Below are 15,208 nucleotides of genomic sequence, written 5' to 3' on the forward strand. Positions count from 1 at the left end.
CCACTCAAAAGACATATCTGGTCAAACATTTATCCACCGACCCAAAAAATCTTCAGAAAGACAAAATCAGTTAAAGAAAACGGGAGCGTGCTCGTCCCAAGAGAACAGCGTTTAATAGTTGAGCGACATTCGGCGCATACACATGCCAAAGCACGCTGCACATTAGAGTTAGCGTGTTCTGACAGGTGCAGGGATGAAATATGACATGTTCATTTGTGCACTGTAATTGAACAAATATAATGATTATGGGAGGAATTGTGCCAAGAACTTTGTATTTAACTTACATTAATGCCAGTCAGTGCACTTTTGACAATTAACTGTTTAAACAGTTTATGTATTTTATCTCTAATCAAATTTTGACTTAGGCACACCTTTGGAATGTAGAAATGAGAGATTATGAATAAAGAAATGAACAGATTAATAGATGCTGGAGGTGAAAATTAGTATATTTGAGTTAATAAAAACAGTAAGGCATCATAAAAAACGGTAGTAAAATACTTCATTTCAATTTTAGCGAACCTATTAAGGTATTTCACATATATCAGAGGTATATCTGAACCTTATTTCAAATTTGCCAATACTACTATGGACAAGCCCTGCCTCATGAATATTAATTAGGTTACAAGAATGGACAGCGCAAAAAGGTTACAGCGCAGCCTAATTAATATTTATGATCTAAGCAATTATTACATCATGCCGTCACAAAAGGGCCAGTCAGTGGCATCTTTTTTTTTTACTCTCTCCGGTTCTCTCACCAAACAGTTTTTTTTCATTTTCGTTCACACATATTCTTTCAGTCATACTGTAAATCAAAATTTGACTTATTAAAGTTTAATAGATTGAACGTATCGGACTACTTCGCGGGCTTTCTGCATATTAAAAGTCTACTACGACCCCACGCTATGACACCCAGATCATTATTCACAGCGTGAACAAGCACACTTTCATGGCATAACCCACCTTAAATCACAATATAATTCACCTAATCACCTGTCTTATTCCGTTCTATGGCAAGTGAGGGAGGACACCAGATCACAGCGTCTGAAATTACCATGACTGAAAAGGCTCAGGGGACTCCATAATTCAGCTGATTTTATAACAGGCTCTCATAAACTCCTGAGCGTGACCTTCATTTTTCAAAGGCCGCCCTGCATTCCGTGCACTGACAAGATTTATTGGCCAGCACTAATAGCCTGGTCTCTCTTTGGTGGCCTCTCATCGATATAACGCTTCCTGGCTAGCCGGGTGAGGTGGCATGCGATAATGAATATTTTTGCAGCTTTCGAGCATTCAGGATTATGTTTTTCTGATGAGGATGCACGTTCGGGCAAAAAAAATACAAAATAGCATTAAAAACCCTGGCACGCTATACTAAAAAACACAAAGCCGATGAAATTTTTTTCTTTGATATTCATAGCCACCAAGACTATTTCAGTTGTCTTATATCTGTTTTCTTACGGTCTCTGTGTCTGCGGCTTTCTTATTCTCGGAGATCTGTCGAGAGTCACACACACACACACACACACACACACACACATACACGAGCGCACACAGACACCTTTCCTCGCGTGTAGCTAAGTGACAGTGTTCTTGTGATGGAATGGCTGAACCGTAGAGGCCCCTGTTGCAGCGCATTTTCTCTGTCTCGCATACGAACGCACAACCACGTTCAAACACACACACACACACACACACACACACACACAGAGCACCTTGGCCTTGCTCTTGCTCCTGAGATGCAATGCCACACAGCTCTCCCACAACTTGATGGATGGCCGCTGAACCTTCCCTCTCCTGCCTCACACGCACACGCACGCACACATAATCTCATTTGGGAACGGTCTGGACACACGCACGCACGCACACACAGTAGTAATCTCTTTTTGCGGCTCGCGGAATGACACTGTGGCAAAAGAAATGGAAGGCTATTGGTAGACTCCCGTCGGTTCTTTCCACTTCTTATTCCATTCTGTTTGAATCCATTTGACTTTAGCCGCATCTCTTCTCCATACCAATGAGGTCCCGGTGATGAAGAGCAGTCTCTTTTACACAAATATGTAAGACTTTGTGCATTATTTATATTGGCCCCAGTGTTTAATCTGCACTTATGCAGTCAAGAGATCACAACTCACTTAATATTTCAGACCCTCACACTCGAGAAGAGCAAATGTTAAAATGACAAATAAATGGCTGGAGACGGATCGTGTACATGCTCGCAGGTGTGTGTGTGTGTGTGTGTCTGATTTTGTGCCTGTTAGTGACAGATATGGGTTATGTCTCTTAAAACCATCTGGATTTGGAAAATGATATTATCCGTTTTTAGAAGTCAACATGCACAGATGTTTCATTGCGGGATGAAGTTGTCAGTCATTCTTGGTGTGCATTATTGCAGCCAATAAACATCTATCTATTCGGCTGAAGCACATTTTGATTAGACAGCGGCGGCGGTATCAGATGAGAGTGTATGTTATGCCCAGAAATGACACTTGTATATTGTATTTTTTTATTTTTTCCATGAAGGACTAGTACGGCAACTTCATTTAAGTTCCTCAACAGATTTGAGACTTGCTCAACAGGCACATGCTCAAACACAAACACTTGGCTTGATGCTCTCTGAAGACTTTGATGGTTTTGTTTTTTTTGTTTTCTTATTATTTTCTTTGTCCCACAAACAGTGAAACACAAACATCCCCACTGCTTGGATGAACATAAAGAAACCACAGGCCAGCAGTCGGCAACATTTTGTCAGCAACAATATTTAAAAGCTTCTTTTAATTTTCTTTTATTTCAATTTATGGAGAATATTCATTTATCTAAATACAAAAAGAAGCAAAATGATACCCTATCACAGAATGTTTATCAGGGATTTTATTCATTTATATGACTTATCCAAGTCTAAAAATTGTATTTTTACAATTAAGATATCCATAGGTTTTCCAAGAGAAAGGGGTCAATTAAAACAATAAATATATTATATATATATATATTATATATATATATATATATATATATATATATATATATATATATATATATATATATATATATATATATATATATATATATACGTATATAATAAAATATATTTATTATTTTAATATATATATTAATATATATATATATATATCCGGTATTTATATATATATAAATATATAAAGCGATAGCATTTTCTACCTATAAAATTACTTTTCAGCTGATGTCACTGCTCTAACATCTCTCACATAAGCCACTTTTCACAATCCTGATAGCTAAATCAAGTCCTGCACTCTAGAAATGCATCTCATTACATAAGTAAAATGGGTTGCAAATGTGCCAAGATGCACCGCAAACCACATCAGGCTGCGAATATGAACACAGTCCTATTAAAACAAGCAAAAGAGGCATTTCAACCATCCGATCCCTGTTTGCATTCTTAGTGTTGACAGTGAACTATTCCCCTGTGTTAGTTTGGAACAATGCTAAGTGATTGTGTGTTTTTTGGGTTTTTTTTCGAGCACCACTTAAACACAGACAGGGCCACGGCTGTGAAAACAATTACACAAATATACACAAAACAACAGATGCACGCGCTGAGTCAAACCAACGCATATGTTCACTTCCTCTGCCCTGAAAATAGCCACGGAGGGAATAAAGGTGAGTTGGCGCGTCAGAATCAAAAGTGACGTAAAACGTGACTAAAACAAACAATCCCAGTGCTAAAGTCTGACTGGATAAGCCGTTTTCTCAAAGTCACTGTATAATACTGGCGTACTGTACACAAACCTGTGATCGCAGTTCGGTTGAATTTTATTTTATTGCACCATTGCTACATTCCTTGGCCGCTGTAAATAAATAGTGTTAACTACTATCTATTTGTTTTGCTGTTGTTTTCCCTTTATGAAAGCGATAAGCCATTCGAGGACGGCCATTACAGTGATTTCACCGCGGTTAGAGGGCTTTCCACTTCACGTTCTGCTTAAAAACACTCCTTAACTATAGTAAAAAATCACTGTAATACGCAGCTTCTCATGGCTTATTGCTTTAATAAACCCTTACACTGACAGACACACACACACACACACACACACACGGCAGGCGGAAAACGGAAAGCCTAAAACCACAACAGAAAAATTCGACAGCATTACACTAGCCGGAACGTACGCGTACGTGCGCGCGAGCCGCAATCCAGTGCACCCCGTGAGTTTGGACACCGTCGGAATTGAAGTACAGATGGGGGTTAAGCACACACGGCGGTGACACCGGCACTTACAATCAGCACAGCAGCAACCAATCAAGAGATGATCTCACTTTTTCCCTTTCGCTTCGGCCCCGGCGCTTCTATTCCGCCCGCAACCGTCGCTTTCATCATTTTAGCATGATAAATGTTACAAGTGCATCTCCGTAGCTTCAATCAAGACTATTCACATGAAGATTGAGGAACAAGAGACTATGAGAGAGAATATAATAGAGAATAAAGAGAGGAGGAAGGCGAAAGAGGGACTGAGGAAAAGAAAGAGAGGCGAAGAATGAAAGAGAATGAGAGAGACTGCAAGCACGCTCGAGCTACATCATGCTGTCAACGGGCAGCTGAAAGGATAGATTACTTACAGTAACAGAAGGAGGAAAAAAGAAATCAAAGAGACGTCGCAGTACTACTTGTAAAAGGTCAAGTGAAATCGCTACAACTGCGCTCAGAGAAGAAGAAGACAAATTTTAAAAAACGCAACTGTATTTCTGAACAATTTTCTCTGTTAACTTGGCCTCGTGCTGAATCAAACAGACCTTTCGTATTTCTGGCTAAAGTTTCACAGGTCATTTACATGTGCTGTTTTACATATGCCCAAGTCGACACTGGGCGACAATGAAACGTTGACCCGTGCATGCAAATGAAGAGTTGGCCTCTATTGTCCAAAAGTGATCTGTGATATTTAGCTTTTTGTTAAATTAAGTAAATGGTGAATGATAAGTGTATGTTAATTACAGCGGTGGCCAAAATGATTAGAACACTTTATTTTCGCCAGCTAAAAAAAAAAATCTGTTGCTGTGGTGTGTCGGTGGAAATATCAGTTTACATTTCCAAACTTTAATATCGCCGTTCATTGTAATAATCCTGTGAGGTTTTTGTTTTCACGAGGAGTCTGAGATCGGATCTCATCATCATCATCATCCGGTCTGTCCGGAATGACGTGAAGAGACAGAACAAACTCACCAGAAGAACTACGGCAACGTCTCCGAGATGCTTCAAGAAACCTGCAGAGCTACCTGAAAACTATGCACAAGTGCACCGAGGGCAAAAGCTGCTTTAAACGCAATTTATAGTCGCACCCAAATGTTGATTTACATCATTAATAAAGAAATTCTATGTATGCCGTTATTTTTGACAGCGTCCTTGCTTTTTTTTTGCTGGTAGTTTTCTGGAAGCATCTTGGTAGTTTTCTGGAAGCATGTTGGAGAGATTGCCGCAGTTCTTCTGGATTCGTCTCGTTTCGTTCTCGTGAAAAACAAAAACGTCACCGGATCGTTACGAATAATGGCAAAATGAGTGTTTGGAAATGTAAACTGATATTTAGCAGCAGATCTTTTTTACAGATGAAAATGCTAATCATTTTCTGCCACCGGAGCGTAATATTTGCATATGCATCCATTTCAAAAGTCTCTCGTTCTCTTTATCTCTCACTGGAAGCCTCATCCATGCAATGCGCGTTATCTTGAGTCGCATCTGTACCTGTGACAGATTTGGTCAGCGTTGGCCATTCACTGCTGGCGTTGAGCTGACAAGCTCTCCCTAATAACACAGCAATCAAGCCTGCAGCTGATCTAATTCTGTCCTGGTCTCCATTACCCAGCAATTCTGTGCCATCGCGTGGCGTGTTATTTAATGTGACGTGACGATGATGGCGTGTAGTTAATTTTACGCCTCTGTATTGTGATGAATAGAATATACGGCTGCTTGTAAATGCGGCTTGATTGCTTCATTGATTGAAGGCTCATCCGCAAGTCCCTCGACGAACTGTAAATAATTCAAACGTAAGGTTTAAAGTTAATATACTAGAAAACACAATTATTTAAAGGCAGCGTACGTGTGCACGCTCAACCCGTTTGTATCTTTTAACTCGCAAAAGCACTTTGTATTCAATGAAAATAAGCTTCTGTGATTTGCGTGGATGTTTTGCTAGCAGCGATACAAAAGTGATTTGAGAAGTACACACAAATACGTATAAACAGCCAAGCGATCGCATTTGCATGGCTGTGTTTTTGTATTGCTAGCACATGTCCAAAATGAGCGATGCTTTGGTTCGCCAAAAACACACGCACGTATGTAAAGCAAATGCAAGTGGAAAGCGTCGTAAAGGCTGAAACCACAACAGACGAGCCACAATGACCTCAAAAAGCCTTACAAATCTCGGCAATAGCCTCAGACAAGACTAAATATGGAGATGGATTAGTACAAACCAAACCATTTTGCGCTCGCAAAAAAGGGGGAAAAAGCCAGTGACTGGCAGATATTTGATTCAAATGTTGATCTTGGCTCAAAATGAAAAGGCTGTTATAACCCCAGCCCTGTTTGTACAAAATAGGCCAGAATCCTTTTCATCAGTGAATGACACTCATGCTGTTCGACTGCATTTAGTCGCCTCTGATCTAGAGTGTTATGGAATCATGGGAAATGATTAAAGACTGGATCTATCAGCGTCGGTTGGTTTAAACCATTAACAATTCCGGATACAGCCTTTTTTTAAGTAAATTTCACCCCTGCGTCTTTGGAGAGCCGGGTGAGAAGAATTCTATAAAGCAGACAGAAAAGGAATGAAAGAGAGAACACTCTCCCATCAGAGACATTAGCAGTGTTCAGACCAACTGAATATGTAATGCAACAAAACCATAAACCAACAGCTGAAAACACTTACTAATGGCAAACAACCGGTTTCATTCTTTTTACGGAATGCCCAAGAAAAGCATTAGATGCTGAATGCAATGAACCACCTCGATATATTAGCTTTCTGGCTACCAGGAAGGTGGCGTCTCCCACCTGCATTAAGGTAAATTAACGACATCTTAAATGTCCCATGTGCAGCGAGACATGGAAACACTAGTGTTGTCCGGTTACCTGTCTGGGGCAAACAGCATGGTGTAGTTTCTGCTATCAAGACAGAAGACGTGTGTGTGTGTGTGTGTGTGTGTGTGTGCTTGTGTGTATGAGTTTCTGTGTGTAAGGAGATTAGGGGGATGTAGGTAACATGAAACCAGACCACACATTTATGAGGCCACTGCACTCGATCCTGCTCAACACTCACACACACACACACACACACACACACACACACTAACCCAGAGAACAGTAGAGACCTTTCTCTAGCCTGTTAACAGGGCCCTCTTTCTAGTTCCTGTCTCTTTTACCCTTTCCTCCACTAGACAGAAAAAGGAGAGAGGAAGGGGAAAAGAGAGAGCATCTCAGATGTCAGACCACAAGAACTGAAATCAAACATGATCAAAAAGAGCCGGGCCTTTTCACAAGGAGAAAAACACAGGTAGTTTTCATGGATGACTTCACCAGAGGGAATTGTACTGTGAAAAGAAAATTAATCTTGTCTAGAAAACTAGGTATTTCGAGTCAGCTACAAGGCACCATTAGTAATACCACTGTATGGTCTCCATCATTAATTTAAATGCTATGCGTACACCAGTATATCTAGTCCAAAGAACGGCCATGTCATGTGACCTGCTTTGAAACTCAGTAGTGTCACATTTACTAATTTATTAGATTTTAGCATCAACGGAAAGTTCAATGCTGCCTAAAATTGCTGAGCATCTTGTTGTTTTTTAGCAATGAAATATAGTTGTTGTTTTTTTTCCTCAATGACTTAAAGTCCCTTAATTTGATTTATATTTATTTTTATTTTGCATATCACTGCTATATTAAATAAAGATGCATTAAATGTGACATATTTATGATATGCACAGTGATGCAAAAATGTGTTTGTTATGATATATATATATATAACCTTTGTTTCATCAAAGGTTACTACTTCAAATTTGTTTTTCAGCATCAAAAGCATTGTCACTGACTCGATGAATAGAATGAACAATCGAAGGTGTTTCAATAAGTCACTGTGTAGATGAAATCAAAATCCTCTCATTATAACAAACAAGGTGTAGACACAATGCAAATAAGAAATTCGTTACGTAATACAGTCCGCTTTATTTATAATAATGGGAGTTTCTGCAAGACAGCAAAACTGAAGTGATTAACAGCTTCAGAGATTATAAAAGGCAGTGCTCTTTCTGTGTATTTACAGAAGGCTGTATTTTTCATGCTGCTAAAGTTTCATGAGTGCTGAATGCATTTAAATGCAGGAGTAATTCTACTAAATTATAGTTCTTTGTGTGACTGACAAAATAGCGATGATTGACATCATGATAACCATAGCAACATTTTGGCTTGCATTTTAGTCAGAAAAAGAAGCGTGCGTGCAACAGTTGAATCTGTTTGGTGATATCCACTTTAACAAATTTTACTGCTTTTAAAACAGCACCCTTTGTGCGCCCCCATACCTTCCCACAACACAAACAATATCTTAATATGTTAATAAATAAACGCAAATTCTATTCATGTACATAAATAGTCACAATTACAGTATTGGAGGAAAAAAAAAAAAAATCAACAATTACTTGTTTTTTCATTACATAGCAGCTCTATCACACAGCTGTAATTAAACTTTACAGCAGTACGACACTCATCAAATCAGTGATTCATTAAGAATGAGTGGCTTGAGTCCATTGTGAGTGCGCCTGGTGCATTTTCCCTTCATGATGCGTGACAGAAGAAGAACGAAGGAAAAAAGGAGATTGGGAAAGAAGGTAAAGACGGGTAAAAAAAAAAAAAAAAAAGAAGAAGAAGAAGAAGGTCATCATTAAAGTCAACAAAAAAATGTTCCCCCATTAAATCCAAGCTGGAAACATATTAGGCTCAAAAATGAAATTCTAATGACTTCTCCTTATAAAGTATTTGATATAGACTATTATGCTATCTTAATGGGATTTTGCGAGGGCATGTTGGCTACTCCTGATAACGCTCAATAAAACATCTAAAGAGCCCCTCTTAAATTGTCAGCAGGGACGTACGTAATGACGCTGGACTTGATCTCGCTTCTTGCCAAGGACGCTGTAATTGCAAACTGGTAATAGTGTAGAACTCTTTTGCTCAGCACCCTGTGAAAGTCTGCTGCATTTGAATGGACAAACAAATGGACGGCTCGTACAAAGCGCTGCAGCTTTCAAATAAAAAGCAAATAAATAATTATCTAAGCAGAGCACTTGGACACACAATACATGTGCCGGGGCAGCAAATGGAGGCTGTGTTTAAATATGCATGAGATGTCCGAAAGAAACATGGGCAACAGAACTCCTTTCGCAGAGAAGTGCAGACGCCTAAACACAGAGCATCAGAGGGCTGTTCAAGAGGGTAGGAGAAAGAGGAGAGATGAAAGAAAGACAGGACAGAGTTGTCAACAGGAAAAAAAGGGAAGCTGTGCAAGGAGCCAGAATTTGTGAGGAAGAAAAAAATAGAATGAGAAAAGAGAAACAAGTGGGATATTGGAAAGAAGCAGCAGGCATAAAAATGGAGAGATGAGGGTAGGCGTTTCTAAATACGCAGTGGGGGTAAAGAAAAAGTAAAAAAAGAAAAAGCAAGAACCAGGGTGACTACGTAAAGAAGACAATTCTATAAAATGGGTGAGGATGTGTAAGAGAGAGAAGGCTAGCTTGTGGCTTGTGTTTAGAAAGGACATTGTTCTGGAATGCAAGAGAGGACACTACTTACGCCATGTTAGATAGGAATCAATAATGCATTAACCACCTTAGAAAACACATGAAACAACAGGGCAAGTGTTCTTTTCCTGGCAAATCTGGACAATGAAAGGGCTGACTTCATTTTGAATTAACCTCACCTAGCACCGGAGCGCTCCACAGGCCAGGGAACAATAATGATATGAATTGATTATTTCACACATGTGCCTGCGAATTTACAAAGCCATTTCATGGCTGCTGTAACAAAGGCCATTTTATGCTTTAAATAATGGCATAAACAACTGTGAGAGTACAAGAGAGGCATGGAGTAAAAAATAAAGATATGAGAATGAGAGATTGGAGAGAGAGAGAGCGAGAGAGGGGGAGAGAGAGAGAGCGAGAGGAAAGATGAGGCCAGATTTCACTGCTAGGTCACTGAATTGGTCCAGACACACAAGTGCACAGGAATGTTAAATGTGACCTCCCGCCCAGATGTTCCCAGTCTGTTCGGATAAGCATGCTAAAACATGACACCACAACTAACATTCCACCTTTTTCAATCTCTTTCTCACTCTGCTTTCACCCCCCTCAGTCCTCCTCTATCCTGCCTTCCTCCCAGAAAGAGAAAGAAGTAGGCATGTTTTGATAAAAGAGCTTGGGTCGTGCTCCAGACTCAAACCTACTGCTGAGATAGAATAGCTGTGAACCAGAGCCATATGTGATCCCATTCGATCTTCACACACACACATGCAGACAAAGGTCATCAACGCTGACACCCGCATCTGCCCTACAACTACACTAAAAGACGTGCCAATGTGTCCACAGCGTGGCCTCGGCACCCCAGGTGGCCCGGCGGATATGATATCCCTGACTGAAGAATGCCTTCATGTCGCTTTTAGCATTACATCTAAATGGCACTCTGAGGCGAAGCAGGTCGATACAGGGAAACAGAAGCATCAGCTAAAAATACATATATCCAGCATGATTGTATTACAGTGTAGGCTGAATAGTGCTGGTGTTTATAGACACTCAGATAAAGCTTGTAGATTCAAGTATAAAAATGTGATTGATATCATAGATTCAAAAGATACTGTTCTTACCTGTTTGTTGTACTTGTTGATGGTTTGGCTACTGTACTCAGAACATTGGTCTGATCCGATGGATATGTTATCTCCAGTGCCGACAAATGTGTTGGCCGGCGGCAGGTCCTGAACAGCCTGGTGCTTTTTTCCTGCTGTTGGAGACTGAGGGTGCAGCTGAACGGTGGGCAGGGGCGAGCTGGATTTGTAATGGCGGGCAAGATCTGGGCTTCCGGGGCCACCATTGACGGACCGATAGCGGCCCATTCCCGGACTGTCCGACAGTTTCTCGTTAACGCCATCGTAGCGCTGCCCATTCGGTTTGGATGCCTCGACGGTGACGATGCTGCTATATAAAGGCTGTTTAGACTTTTTCTTATTTTTGTCTTTCTTGGGTTTCTTGCCTTTATCATGCTGCTGAGGAGTGAAGAAGTCCTCATGATCTTTCTTTCCAGCCTCATAGCCGTTCTTGTTCTTGGGACGGCAGTAGCGGGCCATGACGACCACCAGGATGATAAGAATCACCGTCATGATGCCTGACACAACTCCTATGGCGATGCTCAGTCGTTGCTTTCCCAAGTCGTAGTTGGGGTCTCCTGCAATGTCAGCATTGAGTGGCGTACCAAGACTTTTGGCAACTTGCGCCTCTACAACAGTAGAGTTGGAAAGCGTTTCATTGACGTAAATGTGCACCAATGTTGTGGTGCTTTGCGACGGAACACCACTGTCGTTCACTTGCACGACCAGTCGATGAAGGCCAAAATGTTTTTGCTCTAGTTTGCCAACTAGCAAGATCACTCCAGACCATGCGTCGATTTCAAACAACTTAAACGGATTGCCACCCACTATTCTGTAGCTGAGATTAGCATTGATACCTGTGTCGGTATCAGCAGCCGAGACAGTCCTGACCACCGTCCTTATGTTGCTAGAAGGAGGAAGAAGCGTGTATGAGCTATTCATTGGAAAAGTGACAGTGGGGGGATTATCATTTACATCCATTACAGACAGGGACACCGTGGCCGTAGCTGACCGAGGCGGATCGCCTCCATCAACGGCTTTGACACGGAATGAATATGTGTTTTTTTGCTCACGGTCAAAAGCCATGTTTGAGAAGATGGTACCTGTGTTGTTGTCAATAGAGAAAATGTCTTCCTGTTGCTCAATGTATAGACTCATGTCTGCGTTTTGTCCTTTATCAGCATCCATGACCGTTATCATGCCAACAGGGCTGTTGGGTTGCAGGTTTTCCTGTATATAGAAAGTGAACACATCCTGCATGAACTTTGGCTCGTTGTCATTTTTGTCCGCCACCAGGACTACCACAGTGGCCGAGCCCTGCAGAACAGGCATGCCTTTGTCTTTGGCGATAACTTTGAACTCGTATCGTTCCGTCTGCTCCCTGTCAAGTATGGTGTTGACGCGGATGTCACCAGTGTCTGCATCGATGGAAAATATTCCATTCACAGAGGAGTCCAGGGAGTAGGAGATTTCTGCATTTTTGCCACTGTCGGCATCTAAGGCCACCACTGTGACGACGCGCTCACCGGGAGCATTGTTTTCAGGAAAAGAAACTTCCACTGTGCTTTTGGTAAAAACTGGCGGATTGTCGTTCATGTCCCCCACTTTGACTATCAGTGAATTGTTGCTAGAGAGGCTAGGGCTCCCAGAGTCGACAGCAACAATGACCACATTATACTCCTGCACTGCTTCATAATCAAGTGGTGCTGACGTATGGAGAAAGTACTTCTTTTTATTCATCTCGCCCTCGACCTCACTAGCAGGTTTGAGCTGAAACGGAACGTCTCCCACTACAGTGCACGTCACTATACCGTTCGGCCCTTTATCTCGGTCTGACACTTGGACCAGAGCGATGGGTGTATCAACGATCACATCCTCTGCCACATTAGCCACGCCGTCTTTGAGAAAAATGCGTCCGATTTTCCGGATGTCGATATTGGGGACGTTGTCGTTTTCGTCTTTGATGTTGATGACCACCGTCGCCTTGTCAGTCTTAGGCGGCTGGCCGCGGTCACGTGCCATGACTGTGAAGCGAAGCTGGCTCACGTCCTCACGGTCGATTCTGTGCAAAACACTGAGCCAGCCAGTGCTCTCGTCGAGCCGCAGCAGTCGTCGCACAGACTCCGTGGCAGCTCCGAAAACATATTCAATCTGTCCATTCACTCCAACATCGGTGTCGCCTGCTTTCAGCTGGAGTATGGGGGCACCCGGGGAGCTGTTTTCTGGTAGGTCTGCCTCATAGACGCTCTTTTCGAAGCGTGGGGTGTTATCATTTACATCAGTGATCATTACCCTAAGGATGGCTTGTGAGGAGCGTGGGGGGTCGCCCCCATCTCTGACACGCAGAGTCAGCTCATAGGAGTCGCGCTGCTCTCTGTCCAGTGCCCCTTTGATAATTAGCTGCGGCTGCTTCTCTCCGTCCGTGGTGTCAGCAACTTGAAGTTCAAAGACGCTGCTACGGCTCGCCCCCTCGTCGAACCTCCGCTTGCCCATGTGAGTGTCAACACCGCCGGAGCCGGAAGTGCCGATCCGCCTGACAGAGCTCTCGCCGTTGTCCTGAATTAACTCGTATCGCTCAATTCCATTCCTGCCGAAATCTCTGTCGGTGGCCGTGGGCAGGAGATAAAGTGTGCCAATGGGTCTGTTCTCCTCGACGGAGAGCGTAAGAACAGGTGAGGGGAAAGACGGCGTGTTGTCGTTTATGTCTAAAATAATCACTTTGCCCTCGAAGAGATCAACCCAGCTCTGCGCGGGTCCTATCACGGACACTTCGAAATCTATAAAACACTCGTTCTCATCGAAAATCATCTGACACTGCGGCAGCTTTTCGCGGTCTATCCGCCGCTCGTTCGTGCTCAGGTCTCCGGTCATGTTATCGATTTTAAAGTACTCGGAGCCGGATTCTAAGGTAAAAGTCACATCCATGCCAGCCGTGATGCCAAGGTCCGCGGCTACATTGCCCACACGGACATCGGCAGGACCCTCCTCAGCCAGGCGGTACCGGAGCACTTGCTTGGCTGCGGGCTGACTCAGCAGCTGCAGAATAAGAAAGCAGTAGCTTAAATAGTCCACAATGCCTGTAGTCCTCATTGCTCGTTGCGGGTTTTCCGGGGGAAAAAAAACTGAACGTTAATTTTGTTTAACAGCTTCTTCACCTTCTTCTCGCTCGCGTCAAAGCGCCTGTTTCTCACTGCATGTGTTTTCACAACCGGATACCCCTCTGTGGTTACCAAACTCAGACTAGCGCATATCTGTTGTCTTTTCCCCCCTCTCAGACTAGGATCTTGCTATCCCCCCCTTTCATCGATTTGTCCCTCAAAAATATACACGGCACTGACAGAAAGTCTTAACAAATTAATTCACCGTTAAGCTTGAAATAAACATGCCAGAAATTACTTGCTGAGACTACTCCGTGTTTGCCATGACTTGACATCGCCTGGTCCTTTCCGTAAAGGCAGCGAAGCCAGATATTCAATCCATTGCGCAATCAATTAATACGGGTTTAAATCCAATCTTCCCAGACGCGAACTCTCCGCTCCAGACGATATCCGACCGTACGGAATAGAAACTGAAATATCAGAACTTCTTGTACGGATGTAAGCCGCAAATGATCTGTCCTCTCCGTGTGCCGTGTCCGCGCGCACAAGATTTCTTCAGTCCACTCAGCGTCTAATAGTTCTCACTTGCACCGGAGAACGGGAAGAAAAAAATCTCCGCAGTGCCACTGTGCCGTTCGGCTTTAAGGCAAAATGCAAAGCTGTGCAACAACGGCGTGATAATCCCGGCAGAGATGCTAGGAATGTGATATTAAAATTCCAGCGCGAGGACGGTCCCTCTGTCCAGCGCGCGCCTCTCACCTGCAGCAGAAGCGCGTGTGTATCTGCCGCACTCTGCGCGCGAGTCTCTCTCTCTGTCGCTCCTCTCTCTCTCTCTCTCTCTCTCTCTCTCTCTCTCTCTCTCTCTCTCTCGCTCTCTTTCTCTCTCTCTCTCCACCCCCTTCGCGCTGCGCTCCCTGTGCGACAAACAAAGCTCAACTTGATCGTTTAGTTTTACTGTTTGAGGAGGGTCTCTCCTTGTTGGTTCGCAAGGGCATTTTATTGCAAAACAGTGCATAAATAGTGTTCTCCCCAGAAATGAGCGTTCGGAGACCGATGGAGATTCAGCGTGCGAAACGCCAAACGCTTCCCAAAAGGGGTTTGACTTTTTAAAGCGAATTGCATTTCTGCTGAGGTTGGCGTCGCGCGGATCAAAACCGGTTAGCCGACCGTCAACTATCTTAAAGATGTTTCAGAGATGTTTACGTTGTACGGATCTATAGCAGACTGATAAATAACGGCAGTACTTAT

The 15,208-nt window shown here is 42.8% G+C and overlaps 1 protein-coding gene across 6 annotated transcripts in view; it reads right to left on the reverse strand.

Annotated features, from left to right (window-relative positions):
- pcdh7b (protocadherin 7b) overlaps positions 1-14,799 on the reverse strand; it is a 114,657-nt gene extending 99,858 nt beyond the window's left edge. For 2 of the 6 annotated variants that reach the window (XM_043244227.1, XM_043244228.1), the window contains exon 1: positions 10,866-14,796. In XM_043244227.1, coding sequence (XP_043100162.1) covers positions 10,866-13,952 — 3,087 coding nt within the window. In that variant the 5' untranslated portion in view covers positions 13,953-14,796. Of the gene's footprint in view, positions 1-10,865 lie in introns of all 6 variants that reach the window. The other 4 variants (XM_043244225.1, XM_043244224.1, XM_043244230.1 and 1 more) reach the window with 4 other exon arrangements.
- Positions 14,800-15,208: the final 409 nt, after the last annotated feature.

The sequence above is a fragment of the Puntigrus tetrazona genome, chromosome 7 (assembly GCF_018831695.1).
Source record: "Puntigrus tetrazona isolate hp1 chromosome 7, ASM1883169v1, whole genome shotgun sequence".
NCBI classification, from domain to species: Eukaryota; Metazoa; Chordata; class Actinopteri; order Cypriniformes; family Cyprinidae; genus Puntigrus; species Puntigrus tetrazona.